Here is a 24,414-nt window from a genome sequence, read left to right as displayed (position 1 = left end):
AATACATCGCACTCTGAAATCATACCATTTCTGCTGGGTAGTACACCCAGGTTCATGGATTGCCAATATTGAATATTTTTCTTCCATTAAAACTAGACAGACAGTTTTAGGGCACCAGCTCCAAGTATCATAAGAACATAAGACATCGGAGCAGGAGTACGCCACATGGCCCGCCAAGCCTGCTTCGCCATTCAAAAAGATCATGGCTGATCATCGACCTCAACTCCACTTTCCAACCCGATCTCCATATCCCTTGATTCCCCTAAAGTCTAAAAATCGATACCTCAGCCTTGAATATACTCACTCAGCATCCACAGCCCTCAGAAAGTTGTGAATCTTTGGAATTCTCTGCCCCAGAGTTAAGAAACTCCTCCTCATCTCGGTGATAAATGGCCTACCCCTTATCCTGAGACTATGCCCCCCCTAGTTCTAAACACTCCAGCCAGTGAAACTACCTCTCAGCAATCCCCTGTCAATCCCCTTCAGAATCTTGTATGTTTCAATGAGATCACTCTCATTCTTCTAAACTCCAGAGAGTATAGGTCCAAGCTACACAATCGCTCATCCCAGGAATCAATCTAGTAAACCTTTGTTGCACTGCCTCCAAGGTAAGTATATATTTCCTTAGATAAGATCAAAACTGTGCATAGTACTCCAGGTGTGGTCTCACCAAGGCCCTGCATAATTGTAGCAAGACCATCTTACTCTTATACTCCAATCCCCTTGCAATAATGGCCAACATGCCATTTGCCTTCCTTATTGTTTGTTGTACCTGCATGTTAGCTTTCTGTGTTTCTTGCACAACAACACCCAAATCTCTCTGAACAGCAACATTTAAATGCTTATCATTTAAAAAGTATTTTGTTTTTTCTATTCTTCCTCCTAAAGTGAATAACCTCACATTTCCCTACGTTATACTCCATCCGCCACTTTACTGAGCACTCAGTTTATCGATATCCCTTTGCAGGCTCTTTGTGTTCTCCAACCAGCTTACTGTCCCAACTAGCTTTGTATCGTCGGCAAACTTGGATACATTACACTCAGTCACTTCATCTAAGTCATTAATATAGAGTGCAAATTGCTGAGGCATCAGCGCTGATCTTTGACCCGTTTATTCCTACTCTGTTTTCTGTCCATTAATCAATCCTCTAACCATGCTAATACTTTATCTCCAATCCCATGAGCCCTTATCTTATGTAATAACCTTTTATGTGGCACCTTATTGAATGCCTTTTGGAAATCCAAACATACTACATCCACTGGTTCCCCTCTATCTACCCTGCTAGTTACATCCTCAAAAAACTCTAATAAATTTATCAAACACGAATTCCCTTTCATAAAACCATGTTGATTGCCTAATCAGGTTAGGATTTTCTAAGTCCCCTGATACCACTTCCTTAACAATGGATTCCAGCATTTTCCTAAAGACTGATGTCAGGCTAACTGGTCTGTTGTTCCCCATTTTCCCCCTCCCTCCTTTCTTGAATAGCGGTGCTAGATTTGCTACCTTCCAATCTGCTGGGACCGTTCTAGAATCTAAGGAATTTTGGAAGATCAAAACCAATGCATCCACTATCTCTGCAGCCACCTCTTTTAAAACCCTAGGATGTAGGCCGTAAGGTCCAGGGGATTTGTCGGCTTCCAGGCCCATTAGTTTCTTTAGTACTTTTTCTCGACTTACATTAATTATGTTAAGTTCCCCACCATTTTTGGTATGCTTTTAGTGTCTTCTATTGTGAAGACAGATCCAAAATAGACAAAACAAATAAATTTGACACCAAGCCACATTAGAAATTACAGCAGATGACCAAAAGCTTGGTCAAAGAGGTAGATTTTAAGGAGTGTCTTAGAGAAAAGAGAGGTAGAAAGACGGAGAGGTTTAGGGAGGGAGTTCCAGAGCTTAAGGCCTTGGCTGAAGGCACGGCCATCAATGGTTGAGCAGTTATAATCAGGGATGCTCAAGAGGGCAGAATTTGAGGAGCACAGACATCTCAGGTGGGTTGTGAGGCTGAAGGAGATTACAGAGGTAGGATGGGGCGAAACCATGGAGGGATTTGTAAACAAGGATGAAAATTTTGAAATTGAGGCGTTGCTTAACCGGGAGCCAATGTAGGTCAGCGAACACAAGGGTGATGTGTGAGCAGGACTTGGTGTGAGTTAGGACATGGGCAGCCGTATTTTGGATGACCTCCTCCACAGGGTGCACTTTCAGTCCTTGTCAATAGACTCGGCACTGAAATCACTAATGGTGTAAACTTGGTGTACTTATGCACTAGTTCCGCAATAAAAATATCTTATTGCATTTAAGATTAGGTGAGTTTTTAATTGGCGCAATAAGTGATAATTACTGAACAACCTCATTGGTCCTGAAACATTAATTGTACAAGTGTGGAGTCGTATTCCCTCAGAAGAAAATTCATGTTGCAGATTTTTATTTTACCTTCTCTGTCGCTTTTATCTTTCTTCCTTAATCCCATCTGTATTTCCCAATCGTTATTTTGCTTCCTGTACATGATTTAAATGTAATTTCTAATTCCTGTTCTTTACTTCCTGAGTAAGACACTCTGGGGTCGAAATTGCCCCTTTTTGTGCCTCGGGGGGGGGGGGGGATATTGCCTCGTGAGGCTGCCGCGAGCAGGTGTCAGCGCCAGCCCTGCAGTTCGAGAACCGGGCCGACATCCGCACATGGGGTGGAAGTTAAAGGGGAGGTTGAGAGTGCTCCTTGCTGCTATCTTCGCGGTTTTGCCGACTCACAAATCGGCTCTAAACCATTTCTCCTTGCGTGTTCTGAGCAGCCATCGTGCAGCCCGGCACTCCGTTTTGGGTGCTGGGCTGCAGCCCCAGTACCACGCTGTCCTGGTGGCTTAGTGCAGGTCATCAGAGTCCGTGCAGAGTGCACAGCGACCCTCCCCGGCGTTGAAACGCGTCAGTGCTACAAGGAACATCCACGTAGCGCTGCCAATCGGACCCCGTTCGCGCCGCTGGACCCGCCTCAAGAGGAAGTGGAGTGCACTAGATTCTGCCACCAGGGCGGGACTTCAGCGGCAGGCGCAGAAAGTACCACTCCAAGTAGGTTACTGTCCCAAATCGGAGCGCAGAGCAATTTCTCCCTGTGTCTCAGTGAGGATATTTCAATCTGATTAGTCGCTTGCCACAGATCATCTGTAGAGGGTGCCGCACTGGGAAACAGCAGATTAGTGTAAATCTCTGCTGATAACCTTGTGTACAACTGGCCATTGACTGGTAGGTTTAACAGCGAAATCCGTTTCTTTGCTGCCAAGTACAAAATCCATACCATTCTGTGTCCTTCCACCCCACCATTACCTTTTACTCCTTCAACCAGGAAGACAAAACTGATTTAGGTCATACATTACTCCATGCTGCTCTACAAATAGTTCAGAAATGCTATTTCTGCAAGGCAATAGTCATCATGGTGCAATGACACCAAGTAATAGCTAAGAACTGGTGAAAAATAGTCAATGAGGGTAGGCAAATTTGACTGCCAATCAAGACTGTGATTCAAGTCCATATAGAAACATAGAACATAGAAAATAGGTGCAGGAGTAGGCCATTCGGCCCTTTGAGCCTGCACCACCATTCAATGAGATCATGGTTGATCATTACCTCAGTACCCTTTTTCTGCTTTCTCTCCATACCCCTTGATCCCTTTAGTCGTAACTCCCCCTTGAATATATCCAATGAACTGTCATCAACAACTCTTTGTGGTAGGGAATTCTACAGGTTAACAACTCTCTGAGTGAAGAAGTTTCTCCTCATCTCAGTCCTAAATGGCTTACCCCTTATCCTTATGTCCCCTGGTTCCAGACTTCCCAAACATCGGGAACATTCTTCCTGCATCTAACCTGTCCAGTCCCGTCAGAATTTTATATGTTTCTATGAGATCCCCTCTCATCCTTCTAAACTCCAGTGAATATCTCTCTGGATTAGATGTAATTAAAGGGCCCTATAGATTAAATACTATATTCCCAATTTTCCACGGGCTATTGGGTTACCTGTGCTTGCCTGAAAGATGTTTTCAAGCTGTAATGTAATATAATACAGCAATGCAACTTACTTCAACTTGAATACTTTCTGAAGCAGAGTGCGCCCAACTTACTAATTTTTTAAACCTTATTTTTTGCCAGAAAACAGACTTACAAAATGTCATTCTCTAGTCCATCAACACTGGCCTACATCTCGTTCCCCACTCACTCCACTCCGCCATTCATGGCTGCTTCTTCAGCTTCACTCAAACCTCTCTCCCGCAGCAATTTCAACTTGCACACACCTCCTTTCAAAAATTTCATTTTCAACCATACTTCTGTTCACTCCTAAGTTTGGAGATTTGTTTTTCTGATTTAAGTTTTATTATATATTTTATTGTTTGAATGTATATAGTCAGTTGGCTGAGGAAAAAACATGACCAAAGAAAATCAGAAAAAAATATTTGAGCAGTTTGAATGGCTTGTTTTGGTGCAGTTGCCGGTTGCTTTTGTCTTGATTATCGGTTCCCAATTAGTAGCTTTTCTTACTTATATGCAAGGTGTTTGAAGAGTGTTTGAAGACCAGGCCGTCAAAACTGCCACCAAGCTCATGGTCTACAGGGCTGTAGTAATACCCGCCCACCTGTATGGTTCAGAGACATGGAACATGTACAGAGACACCTCAAGTCGCTGGAGAAATATCACCAACGATGTCTCCGCAAGATCCTACAAATCCCCTGGGAGGACAGACACACTAACATCAGCGTCCTTGTCCAGGCCAACATCCCCAGCATTGAAGCACTGACCACACTTGATCAGCTCCGCTGGGCAGGCCACATAGTTCGCATGCCAGACACGAGACTCCCAAAGCAAGCGCTCTACTCAGAACTCCTTCATGGAAAACGAGCCAAAGGTGGGCAGCGGAAACGTTACAAGGACGCCCTCAAAGCCTCCCTGATAAAGTGCGACATCCCACTGACACCTGGGAGTCCCTGGCCCAAGACCACCGTAAGTGGAGGAAGTGCATCCGAGAGGGCGCTGAGCACCTCGAGTCTCAACGCCGAGAGCATGCAGAAATTAAGCGCAGGCAGCGGAAGGAGCATGCAGCATACCAGTCCCACCCACCCCTTCCCTCAACGACCATCTGTCCCACCTGTGAGAGTCGGTGGCTCTCTTATTGGACTGTTCAGCCACCAAAGGACTCACGTCAGGAGTGGAAGCAAGTCTTCCTCGATTCCGAGGGACTGCCTATGATGATGATGATGATGATATGCAAGGTTAGTTAAATTAATAGTTTGAACCAAATGAAATGATTTTTCATGCTCTAAATACATTTAAAGTATGACATGCATTGTACACAAGATTTTTTATTCAATAGGGAAATCATTGAGCATTCATGATATGGCCGTTGTTACAAGCTCCTGAAGATTGTAATGGGACAGCCAAAATGAGGAACATTATGCTACCAATTCGAATATGAATCACTTTGAAAAGCCTCATGGCAAATAAATACTCACCGTGCTCCATCAGCTTTCCAGCTGACTTTGTATGGCTTTTGTTCGACAAATTTTATATTTTGTTTGTCCATAGAAACAGGCTGGGCTCCAGGAAATCCTGACCTGGATTAATAGAAATTCTGTTACTGGACCATCACAAAAAAATGCACAAAATCTGCATCTCACAGTTTCATCTGAGGAAGCAGGGATTGAGGTAGTGACACTCTTCCCCCCCCCTGGGCCATTCATTTTGAACGGTCATTATCAGGCTGATGGAGAGCCACCATTTCAAGATTCCATTTCCGTCCTTAGCTGACATACATTATAGTCCACAAGCAGAACAAATTAAAAATTTCCACCATTTCAAACAGTTATTCTTAATAGGAGCATAGGGGTTGCCAAAGTAACCACTTGGGCAAGAACAAGTTACAAAGAATATGTACGTCCGAGACTCTGTTCCTCCTTTTAAGTAAATCAGACAGTCATCAGGATGTGACTAGTGGTGTCCCGCAGGGATCTGTGTTGGGGCCTCAACTATTCACAGTATTTATTAGCAACTTAGATGATGGCATAGAAAGTCATATATCCAAATTTGCCGATGACACAAAGATTTGTAGCATTGTAGATAGTTTAGATGAAAGCATAAAATTACAAAGGGATATCGATAGATTAAGTGAATGGGCAAAACTGTGGCAAATGGATTTCAATATGAGGTCATCCACTTTGGACTTAAAAAGGATAGAACAAGGTACTTTCTAAATGGCGAAAGCAGTGGAGATCCCCAAGATACTTGGGGGTCTTGGCACATAGCTAAAAACAGCGGATGTCCAAAGGGACTTTGGGGGGGGGGGGGGGGGGTCATTTTATGGAGCATTAAATGTCATGAACAGGTACAGAAAATAATCAAAAAGGCTAATGGAATGTTGGCCTTTATATCTAGAGGACTAAAATACAAGGGGATAGAAGTTTTGCTGCAGCTATACAAAACCCTGGTTAGACTATGCCTGGAGTACTGTGAGCAGTTCTGGGCATCACACCTTAGGAAGGATATATTGGCCTTGGAGGGAGCGCAGCGTAGATTTACCGGAATGATACTCAGACTTCAAGGGTTAAGTTACGAGGAGAGATTACACAAATTAGGTTTGTATTCTCTAGAATTGTTATGGGGTGATCTGATTGAAGTTTTCAAGATATTAAGAGGAACTGATAGGGTAGATAGCGATAAACTATTTCTGGTTAGGGATTCTAGGACTAGTGGGCATAGTCTAAAAATTAAAGCCATACCTTTCAAGAGTGAAATTAAGAAACACTTCTACACACATAGGGTGGTAGAAGTTTGGAACTTTCTTCCGCAAATGGCAATTGATGCTAGATCAATAGCTAATTTTAAATCGGAGATGGATAGCTTTTTGTTAACCAAAGGTATTAAGGGATGTGGGTCAAAGGTAGGTATATGGAGTTCGGTCGCAGATCAGCCATGATCTCACTGAATGGCGGAACTGGCTCAAGGGGCTCAATGGCCTACTCCTGCTCCTCCGACAGTGAAATAAAACCTTATCCAGCTCTATTGTCATCTTAGTCTGTTCGACATTGGTTTGCAAATTTTGCATACAGGATCTTTTCTCTTTGAATCTGGGGAGAAGTTAGGGTGGCTAATATATTCTAACATTTCTTGTACAGACAAGTGTGGAGCAATGCAATTCATAAGTGACGTTAAGGTCTTTGTAAAGGGATTCCTGATGAGTGGGCTTCAACCTGAAGTATTTCTCTGTCAGTCAAAGAGAATATATGAAATAATCCCTCTCCAGTGATTTTTACAGAAGAAAATTTCAGATCACCATAGTAACAATTATCTGCAAACAATGAGAAGGCACCAAAACTAATAATCACCATCATCAATGCCACAGGTAAGATCCACTAATCCAGGGATACTGCTTCATAAAATGCTTCTACAATATGCAAGTTGCTCACAAAAGAAAGTCACTCACCTTTCCCATCCACAGTACTGCTGACATTTCCTTTGGATCTCTCCTAACTTGGATTGGATTGTCACTTGCGTCACACCTTTAACTTGCATTCCCTCCAGAAAAATTGCTCCCTTTTGAGAAAATTAAACAACTGTAATACCATTCGTGCTGAAGCGGAGGTCAATGAAGAGTAAAATCGGGCAGCGTGTAAAACTGTTGTTTGAGCTGTTCTGTTCAGTTTCCCGCCAAGTGGGCTAGGTTAAAATTACCCCAATCTTATATCAAAGCTTGGACTCATCAGGTGGATCACAGTCTAATTTTATGAGATGTACACATTACATAAGGTGAGAGGGTGGCAATTTATCTGATACCCTAATTAATATATATTACAGATTAGAACTTCTGCTACAGTAATTCTTGTATATTGTGCAAGATTTAGTGTTTTATCTATCAGACACAGGCAATTGGGCTAGGATACAAAATTAACTATTCTAGAGTCGTGCCCAATTTACCTTGGATGAACAAAAAAAATTTGCAAATCACTCAAGAAATCAAATGTTTTTTGTAGTGTAGACCAGACCAAACTGTATATAGATAGTCAATGGATGAAAGAGCTTGATAAGCTAAAGGCTCTTTTTTCATTCCATTCTGATTCCACCCATTTAATCAAACGTTAACTCAATTGGCCAATTTGGTAGGCTTAAACAGTTACGGAAAAAACAGTCGATATTTCTAACAAATTATTTTTTCTGAATGCATATTATACATATGAAAATACTAAGTTGTTGCCACATTTACAGATAAACAAATTCTATCCTATTCTTGCAAAGTACCTGCTCAAGATACCAAAAATTCTGATTGGCCTTAAAATCCCTCCCTATATCCTTGTACTTCAAACTCTTACCAACTTGATTCGCTCTTTCCTCCTTTTGCATGGGTTGGAGCCCGAAGAGCCAGGTTCCGAATCCTTACTGATCCTGCATCCGTCATCATCAACATTTTCATCATCATCCTCAAAGCACCAATCTGGTCTTTCTGGTGGGGGAGGAGCATCGTCTACTTCACCATAGCGACAGAAAAGTTCCTGCAGGTATTCCCCTTTGTAAATGCCAGGGGATCTTGCCTGAGCAAAAGTAGCAACTGCTGCTTCAATGCTAAATAGTACAAAAATACAACAGTCACTGATTTCTTGTGTAAGTAAGTGGGTTAGAAAACAAACTGAATTGTAATCAGGTTTCAAAATCTTATTAAAGTCAAAACAATATGCAGTAACAGTTTAATACAGGCCGTTCCTAAATCAATATTAGTGACAGGCCAAGTTAAAGCAAGAGGATGGTGAGGTAACGTCACTCTGTATTGAAGGATGGATTGAAGAATTTAGATCTCCAGGTTGGCCACCTGAAACTAGCTGCATTCAACCCTCTTGTGCTCAATTGCAGTGTTTTTGACCACCACAGGTCTATTGTGTAGCCTGTGTGGCAAGTATCTCCTTACTGTGCTGCAACAAGTGGAGACAATTATGCAATCATCACAATAAGACCATGGTAATATTTTAATATACATATAATTCTATGTATCTGGCTTTTGGATAGAAATGTTTATCCTTGTACCACCCATTCGGATAAATTAGTTATTATTCTACACAGCTACATACAGAGAGGATTACAAAATCAGTCCTGCATGTAAATCGTACCGGAGATATTTTAACAGTATTCAGTTCATTTTATTTCATGACTGCAACCGAAATAGGCTCCATCATCAATCTATTACAGTACAAACTCAAGAAGGCATTCAAATACAGTTCTAAGTCCAGAACAATGGAAATATGAAATAAAAAGGATATTTCTTTCACTGAATTGCCACATAATCCTAATTGCTTATAAAAGGGAGATATTTGTACTGATCAGGGTATCAGCATATCTCAGTGCCCTGTTGTTACAATATTCTATGCTTTAGAAAGCCAGAAGTTGCCAGGGAACAATCACTGGGTGTTCAGCTCTCCCAGATACATCACCGTGTTATGTTCCAGTGACAAAAGAACAGCGAACAACTCAATCCGAACAGAATCAGTGACATTCAACACAGAAACTCAGCTCCGAGATGCTTTGCAACCAGCAATTCTAAACTATGAAATATGGTAACAAGGAGCCACTGAAATGCCACAAAGGTGCAACTATATTGAGGATATGCGGGTGAACCCTGTAGTTTTGGGGGAAAAAGACAAACCACCCAATGATGCTAGGCACATAATTCATCAAAACCAACTTACTGGTGGCTTATTTGTCAATAAACCATCGGAGTCCTGTTGTGTATTTCATTTGTACCACATGTTGACGAATTTCATAAATTTGTGTTTTCTTTTTAAAGAGAAAAATTAGATTGGAGACAATGTAATGGCTTTATTCTGTGGAGACTTACCATGGAGGAAGGCTTCTGCATGCTCCATGTGAGGGTGGACAGTTCAAAAGGCTGCTTTCATTGAGTATGCATGTGCATTCATCACGTAATTTTGGGAGTCAAAAAATTGCCAGTTTCAGAAATAATCCACAAGTAAACCATCGATATTCAGTCCACACATGTGGTTTAATTCCCTGTATAACATTTAGGATTATGCAACAAATCAGTAGAATACACTTCCCCTTTAAGTGGATGAACATAATCAAGATAAACTTTGCCCTTCTGTTTTACTGACCACAATATTACATGTGAAATTACAACTTTTTATTGTAACCAGGAAATATAAAGAACCCAAAACATTCTTAACATCACATACTTAAAAGGAGCCACCATACAGCATTATTCTGATAAATTTCACTTAGAATAGGACAATTCCCTTTCACACAGCTCTACTGATATACTCAAAAGTGTATTCTAAATATACTTTGAAAATCAATTACCTCCAATCCATCTTCTCCACCAAGTAAGCACAGACAAGGAATCCAGTTCGATTGAAGCCATGAGTACAGTGTACCCCTGTAAAACACAGATTTCCAATGAAACCTTTAAGAGCAGGATCTTTTTGGTTGCAATCTCTATTCATAAGATATGTATGAGGAAGATATTTAAGTTTTTCCCCAGTTAATGAAACATATGGCTCCCTGAAGACTCAGCTGGTTGATCCAAATGAGTGGTGACTTAGCTGATCTCAGTGGAGGCAGCAGTATGGGTGCTTCAATGGGCCTCTGCATTCTGCATAAAAGGAGGATGGGTGGGGTGGGGGAGGGGAGGGCATGAAGATCAGCCAGGGTGTGCACTCCCCATTGCTCTTCAGCAACCTCTGCTGGAAATTCATGTGTGGGTGGGCATTGTGAGGGGATAGGATTGTGTTCATTTGTGATGCCCAGTCACAAAACCTGCTGACTCACTGTCAAGACTAAATACATGAAGAATGGCCACTAGGGTGAGATACTGGAGGGTGACCAGTGCCCATGGAACCACACTCCAGCAAGAAGGGGAGAATATTAATGGAAAAAAAGAAAATGTAAAGATGCTAGTGACTAGTCAAAACATACCAATTTTCAGTATAGAGAAAGCTGACAAATTAATGCCCGAGCTTTTATACAATGCATAGTCAGCAATTACATGTTTACAAGAAAATGTTCAAGTGAAATTATTTTCTACAAAAAAGATCTTTACTGAGTATTCAGTGAAATTATACTCATTAAAACCTACCACAAACCATACCAATCTCATTAAATGATAAACAGGAATTAAGGTAATAATTTATATTAGGCTTTTTTTGGGGAGAAATTAGTTTTGGGGAAGAGAGAAATACATAAGGTTTAATCACAAGTCAAATAGTGTTACTCCTGAAACATCATTCATCGCTGTTAATGTGATATTAAGAACTTTGGACTAGAAATTCAGCAGGTTTGTGCCCGTTTATCGCCATGGCAAAGCTGAAAAATTATTTTTTTTTGCCGCTAAACAAGTCGCACAAAATTTAGTGGAAAATGCGGCAGTGGTTTTGCGACGGTTTTTTAAAAGCCGTTTTTATGACGTCAACCGGTGTGCAACCCTGCGCTATTGCCAGGGGCAGAAAATTCGCCGATCACCATTTTTACCGCCCGCCCAAAAACATGCCCTAAAAAATCAAGTCTTACCAGGTTGGATCCAGGGAGCACTCGGCGCTAACAGTGTCATCTTGAAAAACGGAGCAGAAGTTCATTGCATAAAAGGATTTGGTGGGAAGGCTACATTTTACACAGTGAGTTTTATGTGAGTTCATAGTTCGTTTTTAAGGATATTTAAGGACATTTAAAAGAATGGGGGCTATAATATCTCTGCTATTATTCCTGGCTGCTTTTTCTATGCAGCACCGAGCTGGAAGAGGGCTTATTCAAGAGCGTTTTGAGCATAATCAAAGAGCTCATAGACGTATGGGGAGGAGGCCTTAACCCCCACGAGTTTAAAGCGCTCATACCTGCAGCTGTCTGAGGCACAGTGCATTTGAAGGCTGCGCTTCCAAAAAGAGGTGGTCACAAAGATATGCCAGCTGATAAAGGCAGACCTACAGCCTACCAGCGGGAACAGGACTGCACTGCCCGTCGAGGTGAAGGTGACTGTGGCACTTGCCTTCTATGCCTCCGGCTCCTTTCAGGCATCAGCAGGGGACATATGCTCCATCTCACAGTATGCTTCACAATGCTGCATTCGCCAGGAGACTACTGCACTGTACGCACACAGGATTGTCTTTATAAAGTTCCCAATGACCAAGGAGGCACAGAATGAGAGGGCTATAGGTTTTGCACGAATTGCTGGCTTCCCCAAGGTTCAGACTGCCATGCGAGCACCTTGAGGATCCAGAGGTTTTACCAAAACCGAAAGGGATTCCACTCCCTGAACGTACAGATCGTCTACGACCATACACAGCGCATCATGGCAGTAAATGCTCAATTTCTAGGGCGCATCCACTGCGTAAGAGCAGTGTCTCATACCTGTTCGAGCGTCAGCCACAAGGCCAGAGCTGGATGACAAAGGTTATGGCCTCGCCACCTGGTTCATGACCCCACTCCGGAACCCTGACACAAGCAGAGCATCGCTATAATGACAGCCATATAGCCTCACACATCGTCAAAAAGACAAGCAGCGCTTCCGATGCCTGGGCCACTCTGGAGGCTCCCTGCAATACTTCCCTCAGCGGGTCTCCAAGTCCTTGGTGGTATGCTGCATGCTACACAACCTAGCCATCACGAGGGGACAGGATTTGCCACTGGGGATTGCAGGACCATCTGATGGGATGGATGGATGGATGGGAGGGAGGGAGGGAGGGAGGGAGGGAGGGAGGGAGGGAGGGAGGGAGGGAGGGAGGGAGGGAGGGAGGGAGGGAAGGAAGGAAGGAAGGAAGGAAGGAAGGAAGGAAGGAAGGAAGGAAGGAAGGAAGGAAGGAAGAAAGAAAGAAAAAGAAAAGGAGGAGGAGGAGGCTGGCAATGAACCCATGCCGCCGCCACAGGGGAGACCTCGTGGGGCTTTCGCCACTACAAAAGCCTTATGTCAGCAGCTCATAATTCATCGCTTTGCTGGAACAGTGAACAGCATGTTTCACTGTTGTCTGCCCACTCTATCCCACCATGTTGACTATTCCCCCTCTTATTCTGCAAATGAGACACTACACAGGAATGGTTGTGAACAAAATAATTTATTAAACATAAACAGAGTAACTTGAATAAGTTTTATTAAACATTGTAAACGTAATTTGGAAACTGGAATAAAATGTATTAAACATTATTGTGAATTTTTATAACTTAACAGAATTGGGAAAGTGTTGAAACTTTTATAAAATAGTAACAGCAAAAGAACAGCAAAAGAACAACCCCTGCACTGAACATCTTTTACCTGTGGCCCCTCCTCCCTCCTCATCCTAACCCCCTCCCTCACGTCATGATCCTACCCAAGGTGGTACCAAGAATCATGCAGCAACGCTGGCCAAAGTCCTGCTGTAAAAGGGGGACAGATAATGGAGACGCCATGTGTGAATCCGCTGGAGAAGCTTGGGGTATGGAAGGCCCTGCCTCTGAGCGGCAAGGCTCTTGCTCGGCCTCACCACTCACAGGTGATGTCGGACTGGGTTTGACACTGGGGACTGTAGTGTCAAAGATCGAGACCATCAGTTGCGCGTGGGCAGTGACAGCCTCGGAGTTCTCGCAGGTCGCAGCGACAATCTGCGACATGCCCTCCCTCATGTTCACAGATAGTGCCGCAATGCTTGCGGGAAAAGCACCCAAAAGCTCCAGGAGCTGTCGGCTGAGCTGGATGCTCTCCCTGGACAGTCCCACCATATCCAGGTGTGCGTCTGTCTGTCTGTCTGTCAGCAGACCGGCTTTGCCAACTCACCCTCCAGAGAGACGGCATATGGGATTCAACCCTGGGAGTGCACACCACTTGGACCCGGGGCCTTGGATTGGTCAAAGCCCGAGAATGTGTCTTCCTTATCAAAGCTACTGGACGCAGCTAAAAGAAGTGTCGATTGCATCGGGCTCCCCACCCCCAAACTGGAATAGCTCCATCACTTTTCTCCTCGCGTGGAGGTTCCTCGTCCTTGGTGTCTTCAGCATCCCCCTGCTCACATGATGGGCTGAGGTGGAGGCTTCCATTGGAGGATGTGGTGCCTTCTCATCTGGAAATAGAAAACAACAGACGAGTGGTTAGCAGCAGAGGAGGGGACAGGGTGACATGAGGAAGGTCACATAACACAGGCTCTTTTGAAGGACCGGCGCTACTCCATTATATATAGCCCACAGACACTGCAGGACAAAATAATTTATTAAATATAAACATAGAGTAACTTGAATAAGTTTTATTAAACATTGTAAATGTAATTTGGAAACTGGAATAAAATGTATTAAACATTATTGTGAATTTTTATAACTTAACAGAATTGGGAAAGTGTTGAAACTTTTATAAAATAGTAACAGCAAAAGAACAACCCCTGCACCGAACATCTTTTACCTGTGGCCCCTCCTCCCTCCTTATCCTAACCCCCTCCCTCACGTCATGATCCTACCCAAGGTGGTACCAAGAATCGTGCAGCAACGCTGGCCAAAGTCCTGCTGTAAAAGGGGGACAGACAATGGAGACGCGTGTGAATCCCCTGGAGAAGCTCGGGGGATGGAAGGCCCTGCCTCTGAGCGGCAAGGCTCTTGCTTGGCCTCACCACTCACAGGTGATGTCAGCTGGGGATTTTGCAGGACTTGCCCTCAGTCTCGAACAGGGGCTCAGCACCCCCACGGGTAGTTGACCTCCCTGAGGCACCGATCATAGCTGCCACTCTCTCTTCCAGATCCGTTAATGGCAGTGTCTGGGGTGGAGCGCCGCCTATGTGCCGCTGCTCCCGGTGGTTATGCGACAACTTTCCCTGCAAAGATGACAATTGGAATGGTTACTAGATGGCCCTTCTGCTCGTGTGGCACACACAGATAGCCATCAAAGCACTTCTACCATACTGTGTGCATTTAATACAGTGCTCTGTTTAATGGCCCTGGTAGTTGCACGTGGTTCATAAGGAAGACATCGAAGTGCAGAAACATCTTTTAATATGTCAAAAAGCAGTCTTACTGATGTGCAACGATCATTCATGGCAAATATGGTGCAACACTAAGCCTACCTATACCAACATGTCAGATTTACAATTTAAATAACGAACAAGTGAATGAATAAAAGTATTACTTACTCTGATGACCCTGCAATGATCACTGAACCTTTTCCCGACACTGCTTATGGTCCCTCTTGATATCATCCACTGAGGAAACCTCCTCGGCCACGCTGGTCCATAGACGTCTTAGCACAGCTGGGAGGGGTTTACCGGCACCCCTCCTATTAAAATCCCCCATCTGCTTTGTACAGCTACGATGAAGGCCATGTTTGCCTCATAACTGAACTTTTTGGCTCTCTGCCTGCTGAAGTCCCCTTGCATCATGGCTGCTTGCTCTGTGAAAAATAGCTGATTCAGCCCTGGATGTACTGCGCGTGCGACCCTGACAGCTGACCAGAATTGCAGGAATTAGAAAAAAAGGGGAGAATTAAATTTTTTTTTAAATTGAGGGGAAAAAAATTTGTGCATGCGCAGAAGGTCCTTTTTTCGATGGCAAATTTTGGCTCCTGGCGCACAAATTCACTCGTGCAAGGTCAGATTTACCGCTATCGCTGGTCACCGTTTGGCGAATTTTGCGACGTCCAGTGATAGCGGTACCCCGGCGGTAGATAAAAATTCCGCCGCGATTATCGCTCAAAAACGGGTGAAATCGCTAAAACCCGAATTTCTAGCCCTTTATTTTTTGTCATGCCACTGGTAATCCATATCTGGAATGATTTGTCTACTGTCAGCCGATTAGCGCAACTAATAATTAGGATTTATATTTTGTTCTTCAAGTCTAGTTAGTCTGCTACAAATACAAGCACAACACTGATATTAAAACCATGATTTTTGACAGCCATTTTAATTCTCCAACAAAAAAACAAGACACTTAAAAGACAGAACAAAAAGAGTTTCCACAGCAACAGGATGCAATTAACTTTCCTCCAACATCACCATTCTGCTGAAAGCACTCTCACGTTGAGAAATAAACTAGTAAATACGAGCTTAGATTTATTTGTGTTTGTCCTCAATGCGAGACTGTTGTTTAAAATTAACAAAAGGAACATTCTACGTTTTTAAGCTTTAAAAACAGAAATAATTCCCACTCAAAAATTTGAGAGTAGATACTACTCTCTTTCTAGGTGCGACGAGAGATCGTGGCAGAGATGCGTCAAATGTACAGGGCCCAGAAGAGCCGAGGGCCCAGGGGCAGCACAGGCCAGCTCACACTGCATTTTGTGCACGCACTAGGTCCGTGCAGCAGAGCAGGTCTCCAGACATCCTGGTTAACACTTGGCACGAGATAAAGGCCAAGCTCTGTCAAGCCCGTGTCATGGAGATGTGCAACGGACACCACACGTTAGAAAAATCCACGTGCAGGCATCTTCCGGACTGGAATATCGGGTCCTTCACTGAAATATCTGTGAACTCATTCCCTTTGATGTGGGAGAGGTGGTGAGAGAGAGAGCGAGAGAAAAAGGAGGGGCGAGAGACAGAAAGGGGGGTGGGGGGGGGCGGCTCGCGGGCGAGAGGGGGGGCGCGAGGGCGAGAGGCGCAGGGGAGAGGCGGAGGGCGCAGGGGAGAGGCGGAGGGCGCAGGGGAGAGGCGGAGGACGCAGGGGAGAGGCGGAGGGGAGAGGCGGAGCGCGCAGGGGAGAGGCGGAGAGATAGATAGGAAGAGGCTGGCGGGTAAGAGGTGGATAGGGGATGGGGGGGGGCTGTGGTGGTAGAAGAAATGTAGTTGATAGTTACTTTCCTTCTCTAACCTTGATAAACCGAATACTGCAGATGGTCTTGACTTTTCGCGTGCAACAGCACAGGATATCGATTAGTGTGCATCAGTTAAATAAATTAGGTGTGTGAAGTATACAATATATGTTAGAACTCCATAAAATGTACTTTTAAAAATCCAGTATAAAGAAAAACACATTCAGGAATTTTGAATGCCAATTCCATTGTTTCTATGGCAACAGCAGAGATGTCTTTCTAACAGATTCCTATTGATGTTATCGATCACACAGCTGGAAAGTGTCAGACAGTCGTTGTAAAAATTCTCGTCTGTCTTGGTAATAGGCATCTCCATTTCCTTGCAAGATCCTCCCTCTTGCTAGTCTGATAATACTCAGGCAATCTCCAACAGAGTGCCTCGACAAGAAAGAGAGATTACCGACCTTTGATACAGTTTTCACTTTTCTTCAAAGAAGCATACTGTACACACAACGCTCCCACTGAACCAACCCCATGGTTCTTGCTGCACACGGGAGGCAAAAACAAAGTAAAGCATAGGGGACAGGAAAAGGCTTCTAATACCATGCAAGAGTAAGAGGAGTCACTTACTCTGCCGAGTCACTTACGGGATGCTGTGGACATTACTGCATCATAATGTCACAAAACATTTTTAGTACACACCACTTTGGAAAAGGAATATTAGACCAGCTTTACGGTCTTTGGAACAGGATAGGGAAAATATAAGAGTCAAGGCTCCCACTTTCGATCACTATCCAATTATAAAGTGCCGTATGGATACTGGATCGGGACAGAATAGGGGTTTAGGGGTTGACCATGACATTCCTCATACTGCAGCATGACTCTTCAGGAGCCTTCGGGTGAGGTGACTTAATGGAGAAAAGTGCAATGTGGGAGACAAAGAACACTGGTGACTGATGACACAGCATGCATTTCAAATCTTCAACTATGGCTTCTGGTAATAAAGTGAGTAACAATTATTTCTTTAAATCATTTTTCATAGAGGCTATTAAAACTTGAGGGGGAGAATACCACAAAATAAAACATGTATCCAAAGGATCCAAGTCAGTAACTAAGATGAAATGAATACCTAACTCCAATGTTACAATTTCAGGTCTGCCATAGTGGTTCAGTGGTGTCCGTTAATGCCATAAGCAGATGCCACCTCCCTTACATAGCAGAATCACACTGCTCAATAGCTTCTCATATAATAGCGTAATCCAGAGGGCAGAACAATGCACCCCTCTTGACATACGAACTGGATAGCATAACGTTCGCACATGCACACAATTGTACTTCCAGTGGGTGCACTATCCACACTTTAGTGAGACCAGATCAAAACGAAACATTAAACTGTTTTATTTCTCAGACCGCAAGTGAACATTCACAGCAACTGTTATAATTGGATTCACTTAATTCAAATTCAATACAATTTGATTTTGCAAAATCATGAACATGCTAGCCTTCCCCACATAAGTAGGCCACATAAGCCTTGCATGATTTTTAAAAAATAACTTCTAATTACCGTCCTGCATCTTAACCTCAAGTCCGGACAAAAGCCTACCCTAGCATCTTACTGTTGAAATACCTGACTGTCGATGTATGTTTCTGTTTAAATGTATTTTATTCTCATGTTCACAACCAGACAGGAGGGTCTATACCAAACAACTCTTGCTATGTGCAAGGGATTTATTGATTACCAAGACAGGCGAATATATTGCTTATCGCCTTTGGAGAAAATCTTCAATGTCTCTACTCTCTGCTGTTTTTCAATTTTAAAAAACTGGTGACAATACATTTTGCTTTAAAAATCCAACATTTAAATGCAATTCTCCTCCAGATCCTTTCTATGCAAAAATGGTCAACAAATTCCAAAGTGTGAAATCCAGAAAGCAAAATTAGTCCCTGTTCACTGTGTACCCCTATTTAATGAATGCAACCTGTAACATGCAAATCTAACCATCCCAAACTTGGTTCGGTGTAACTTTAAGGTGATACCCCTTGTCTAGAAATAAATGTTTAAATGTTCAAATTACATGTTTCCTTTGGTTTAATGTAGGAGCTAAGCCCAAGTCACAGCAAAGCAAAGCAGTCAGAACACAAGTTTAAATATAGTCAACCTGCATTGAACAGAGATCCACATATGAAAAGGGTACTGAATGGCAATAATGTATTCATAAGTGGCCTGTACCCTGTACTACTTTCCCAATCAGAAAGTTATCTCAACACTACATAGGGGCCATCTAGTGGTGATATGCTACAGAATTTAATAACATTTCCTGGGCAGAGGAACCAATGCTAACTAATCACATCATGATGCAACTAATTGCCCAAACTTCAAATAACCTAGTTACAAGGGATGGTGTCAACACAAGAAGGAAACATTGGCCCATCCACAGGCTTTTGGAGGAGCGATTTCCACTATATTTTGCTTTAAAAAGTGTTTAATGATTTCACTCTTAAATGGCCGAGTTCTAATTATTGCTCCCTTGTTCTGGATTCCCCCACCAGAGGAAATAGTTTTTGTATCTATCCTGTTGAATCCATTGATCATTTTAAGGGATCACCTCGATTAGATCACCCCTCAAACTTGTAAATTTAAAAGGATACAAACTGTCCTCATAATTTAATCCTTTAAACCCTGATATCATTGAGCCTATACTCACTCCCTAGAGATAAGAAGAATGAGAGGTGTTCTCATTGAAACATAAGATTCTGAGGGAGATTGACAGGATAAATGCTGAGATAATGTTACCCCTGGCTGGAGAATCTAGAACTAGGGGGCATCATCTCAGGATAAGGGGCCAGTCTTTTAAGATGGAGATGAGGAGGAATTTCTTCACTCAGAGGGTTGTGAATTTTTAGAATTCTCTGCCCCAAAGATGCTCAGTCGTTGAGCATATTCAAGGCGGAGATAGATAGGTTTTTGGACTTCAGAAGAATTAATGGATATGGGAATAGGGTAGGAAAGTGGAGCCGAGGTCGACGATCAGCCATGATCTTATTGAATGGCGGAGCAGGCTCGAGGGGCCATATGGCCTACTCCTGCTCCTAATTCTTATGTTATGATGATTCTGGTGAATCTGCGCTGGACCCCTTCCAAGACTAATACATTTTTCCTGAGATTCAGTGCCTAAAACTGAATGCAGCACTCCAGATGGCAAGGTTCTGCACAACTGAAACATCACTTCCTCACTTCTGAATTCCAACCCCCTTGAGATAAACGCCAATGTTCCATTAGCCATTGATTACTTTATGTATCTGCACCAGCTTTTAGTCCCTTTGCTCCTCCACAGCTCCTAGTCTCTCACCATTAAGTATTGCAATTTATCTTTCTCAGATCTCACATTTGAACTCCATCTGCTATAGTTTTGCTCACTCACTTAGTCTTTATGTCCCATTGCAACTTCCTGCTCCCATTCTTACAACTTAGTGTGCCTCCCAACTTAGTGTCATCTGTAAACTTAGATATACATTTCTCTATTCCTTCACTCAAGTCTATCAATATAATACAACAAATAAATATAAATATATAAATTAAGAATTGGAGTTAACCTTGTGATGTGGGTCGCCATGTGACAAGTAGTGTTCCATAAATCCACTTATTTCCTCCCCTTGACTTATTTTTAGGTTTCCTTGTACAACTGGTATCTTGTGTTCTTCCTCCATTGTGAAAACGGTTAAAAGTACTCATTTAACAAACTATTCATCAGTAATGCTGCTCTCTCTCTGTTCCCAATTTCCCTGTCCTTTTTAAAGCTCTTATAGCCTGGAATATTTAGCTTCCAATCATATGGAGGTTGTAGCCAGGTCTCTATAATGGTTACATCATACCCTTGAAGTTGAATTTGTGTTTCTAACGGACTTGTTTTATTTCTTATGTTCCATACATTCATGTACAGAACAATGAACAGTAACTGTCCCCACCCTGCCCATATGTTCCGCTGGTCTTTTTCTCACACTTTGACTTAGTGTGGATTTTCCCCTTCAAATATGGCAAGAACAGAGAACCGTGAAAAGCAATATAGCAACAAGATTTTTTTAAATGATACGGTACATCCAGATTTTGTTTCCTCAGTACATACCTATTAATTCCATGGGGTGCTGTAATATGAAATGCTCACACAACCGAATGAACATGTTTGTTACTTCTTCAGTGGGGCACTCAGCATGTCTAAACAAAACAAAATTAAAATCTAGTCACATACACACATAAGGCTGTACTAGTCACTTTGACACGTGCTCAAACCCAAGACAGCTTTTTGTTTTTAAATAGAAAATGCTAACTAAATTCATGCATTTCCGGAATCAGTATGCTACGTTTCAACTGACACAATATGTTAGTTACACAATTATAACAAGGAACATTACATATGCATTCAAAGGCTTCCTCAATCTACCAGTATTTAAGTATATGAGCTAGCACGTCACTGGAACAATCCATTTCTGAAAGAGCAAAAGTTTGAATTAAAAGACAAAACAAGGCAGGATTACAAACAAAAATTGCTTTGGCAAAGTAAAATTAGTACTGATCTATAGTTATAAACCTTAAAAACAAAGCTTTTTTGGGCACAGTAGTTTTGGTCCATAGCATTTGAGCTGGAATGGAGAGACTGCCATCTGGTGGCGGTCAGAAGGTAATGCGCCATTGCATGAATAAGCTGTTAACTAAAAAAACAACTTGTATTTCTACAGCATTTTTTAACGTAGTAATACGTACGTCCCAAGGCGCTTCACAGGAGCGTTATCAAACAAAATTTGACACCGAGCTATATAAGGAAATATTAGCGCAGACAACTAAAAGCTTGGTCAAAGAGGTAGGTTTTCAGGAGCATCTTAAAGGAGGAAAGAGAGGTAGAGAGGCAGAGAGGTTCAGGGAATTCCAGAGCTTAGGTCTTCGACACTGCAGGCACGGTCACCAATGGTGAAAGTATTAAAATCAGGGATCCTCAAAATGCCAGAATTGAAGGAGCGCAAATACTTTTGGAGGGTTGTAGGGCTAGAGGAGATTACAGAAATAGGATGGGACGAGGCCATGGAGGGATTTGAAAACAAGGATGAGAATTTTTTTTAATTGAGATGTTGCTCAATCGGTAGCCGATGTAGGTCAATGAGCACAGGAATGATGGATGAACGGGACTTGGTGCGAGTTAGGTTACGGGCAGCCAATGTCTTGACTATTTCAATCAATAACTGCTAACAGATTCATAAACTAATTCTTCCAGTTCCAATGTCCATTTGGAATACTAAAGATTTCAGACTACACTAGGAGCCGAAGTCCATGCTCACATCAGACCAATCCCTGCTGATAAGAAAATATTGCTACTAGCTCCCAGCTCTTGGAGAGTAGGGGAATGCGAGCTGACTGGACTGAAATCGCAGAAGGTACTCTAATTGCTTTTGCCATCAGAGGACTACCTCAGTCCCAATTGCTAAAAGCTTCAATGGTTTTCTGTATAAATTCTACCAGATCATACACACTGAATTAAAAAATCATGGGATACTCCAACACAAGAAACTACAGTGTCCTCATACTCAGGTATTCATCCAATCTTTAAGGAAACATTATTTCAAATCTAACAGCTGGTCCTCAGACTGGTGCCATTTCTAAAGCTGGTCACTGGAATCAGACATCTCAGCCTCCTAAAAGCCACCCCCCAATTCATTGTTTCAGGGGATGCACTTAAAATCAATTTAGCATTCAGCAAACAAGCTGAAATGTGGCAGACTTTGAGCAGTTCCACTGAAAGTAATTAGAAATTGTGTGAAGCAGCCAGCAATTGGGAGGTCAGCCAATTTAGATAAATGGTTCAATCTCTAATTTAAATAATTGGGACAAAAAAGAAAAAAAAGTAGTTTTGTTTAAATATTCATCATAAGCTTTACTTGAATAAATCCCTCATCACTGATCCTCCTCCATCCAGTTCCCTAATTTCTCGCTTCTTATCCACTTCACTCTTGATTTCATTTCCTGTCCTCCCCGCCCCTAATTCATCGGTCTCTCCCACCACCAGGAACAATGGAAAATGTTTCTACTTGAAGTACGTTCTAATATTGCATAACAGCACAAGTACCGCCTAGAATCAGAGAATCAGAATAGTATAGTACAGGAGACTGCCATTTGGCCCATGAAGTCTGGGCCAGCTCTTTCGAAGAGCAAGCCAGCCCTCCCCTGCTCTTTCCCCATATCCCTGCAATTCTTTCTCCTTCAAATCTTTATCCACTAATCTTCGAATGTAGTCATCCCCCAAATCCTTGCCCATCTCTCCTAAAACTCCCTGTTCAAATCCTCAGTCTGCCTCCGCCGCCCCCCCCTCCCCCCCCCCACTTACTACCCTGACAAAAATCACAAATAACATTCTCTGCAGCTGTAGTGCATTATCTCTCCTCGTCATCTGCCCGCACCCTCCAGCTTAGTCAGGCTGAATTAGGCCATTGAAGTGAGTTTCAAACCTCACATGAACTCCAACTTGTCCATAACTCAAGCCGCCTGTATTCAGTCCTACAGGCCAACCTACACTGGTTCTGTCTCCCAATGCACTGAAATTAGAATCCTCATATCCCGCCAGAGTCTTGCATCCCACCATATCTCTGAAAACCTCTACTCTTAAAAGTCTTCTTAATACCTTCCTTTTCAACAAAGCTTTCCACCACTCCACCTAATTCTCCCACTATGGCATTCCCCCTAAGGCACCAAAAGTACTCTTCTTGGTTACTGGTGCAGGACCACTGTGCATAAACTGCTGCTGGTACAGACTTCTAAGTCACCGAGCCAGAAAATTGGAAATATTTATTTTCTTGTAACTGTCTGGATAGTAATCAACTATTTTCTTTTCACAGGTTTCATTAAATTTATTTTCATTAGTTCACTCAATATTTGATTACTTTCAATTTATTTGACTTGTTTCCCCACATTCTATCACTCAAAATGTGTTACTAGCACAACATTCACATTTCAGCTTTTGAAATTTAATAGATTCTAGAGACAATGTAACAGAAATGCAAAACTGCATCACTGAAGACAATACTGCAAGATATCCATCTCCGCTTATGTAGCACCACCCAGCAGCAGAATTAAATATTGCAGCAACGTAATACAGTTTAGCAGACTATCAAGCAAGGCATTAAAGGGGACAAAACAACAAGGGGAACTTGGAACATGCGTCTTTCTGGTTTTACAAGAGGAGGTGCAATGGTCTAGCACATTAATGTTTGATTCCTCTATGCCACTGAGTTTCTGATCTCAATGACAGCACCCTTTTGGCATGATCTGTCAATTAAACCATTTGATATTTTTACTTTTATTTTGAGAAACTTCATTAAGTAGTCAGGTGCCTGACACATTTATCACGTGAACCATATACATTTCTCAAAGTTATTTGCAATAGGTAAAGATGGACAAAAATGGCAGATTATTCTAATTAGTGAAGGTTAGGCATTTTCCACTGAGAGCAAGTCACCGTCATGCACCTCCTGCTGACTGATTTAAGATGGCCCTATCTTCCAGGTGCAGTACATGACATGGATACAATCTAAAAAATGCATTTGATAACTGCAATGCCCATGTTTACATTTGGTTTCTGTGGAAGCTTACCGTTTGTCCAAATATCCCAATTTGTTAAAGTTGAGAGTTTGTTAAAACAGGAATGG

General features: G+C 42.5%; 1 protein-coding gene across 3 annotated transcripts in view; it reads right to left on the bottom strand.

Annotated features, from left to right (window-relative positions):
- Positions 1-24,414, bottom strand: part of rngtt (RNA guanylyltransferase and 5'-phosphatase) — a 522,369-nt gene that overhangs the window by 439,647 nt on the left and 58,308 nt on the right. For all 3 annotated transcript variants that reach the window (XM_070885554.1, XM_070885552.1, XM_070885555.1), the window contains exons 4-8: positions 20,850-20,938; positions 10,344-10,419; positions 8,351-8,600; positions 7,468-7,577; positions 5,501-5,602 (exon numbers count right to left, since the gene is read on the bottom strand). In XM_070885554.1, the coding sequence (XP_070741655.1) occupies positions 5,501-5,602; positions 7,468-7,577; positions 8,351-8,600; positions 10,344-10,419; positions 20,850-20,938 (627 nt within the window). The remainder of the gene's footprint in view (positions 1-5,500; positions 5,603-7,467; positions 7,578-8,350; positions 8,601-10,343; positions 10,420-20,849; positions 20,939-24,414) is intronic.

Source organism: Pristiophorus japonicus, chromosome 7 (genome assembly GCF_044704955.1).
Source record: "Pristiophorus japonicus isolate sPriJap1 chromosome 7, sPriJap1.hap1, whole genome shotgun sequence".
Lineage (NCBI taxonomy): Eukaryota > Metazoa > Chordata > Chondrichthyes > Pristiophoridae > Pristiophorus > Pristiophorus japonicus.
The sequence above is the reverse complement of the archived record's forward strand: the minus strand, read 5'-3'. Positions and strand labels throughout refer to the sequence as shown.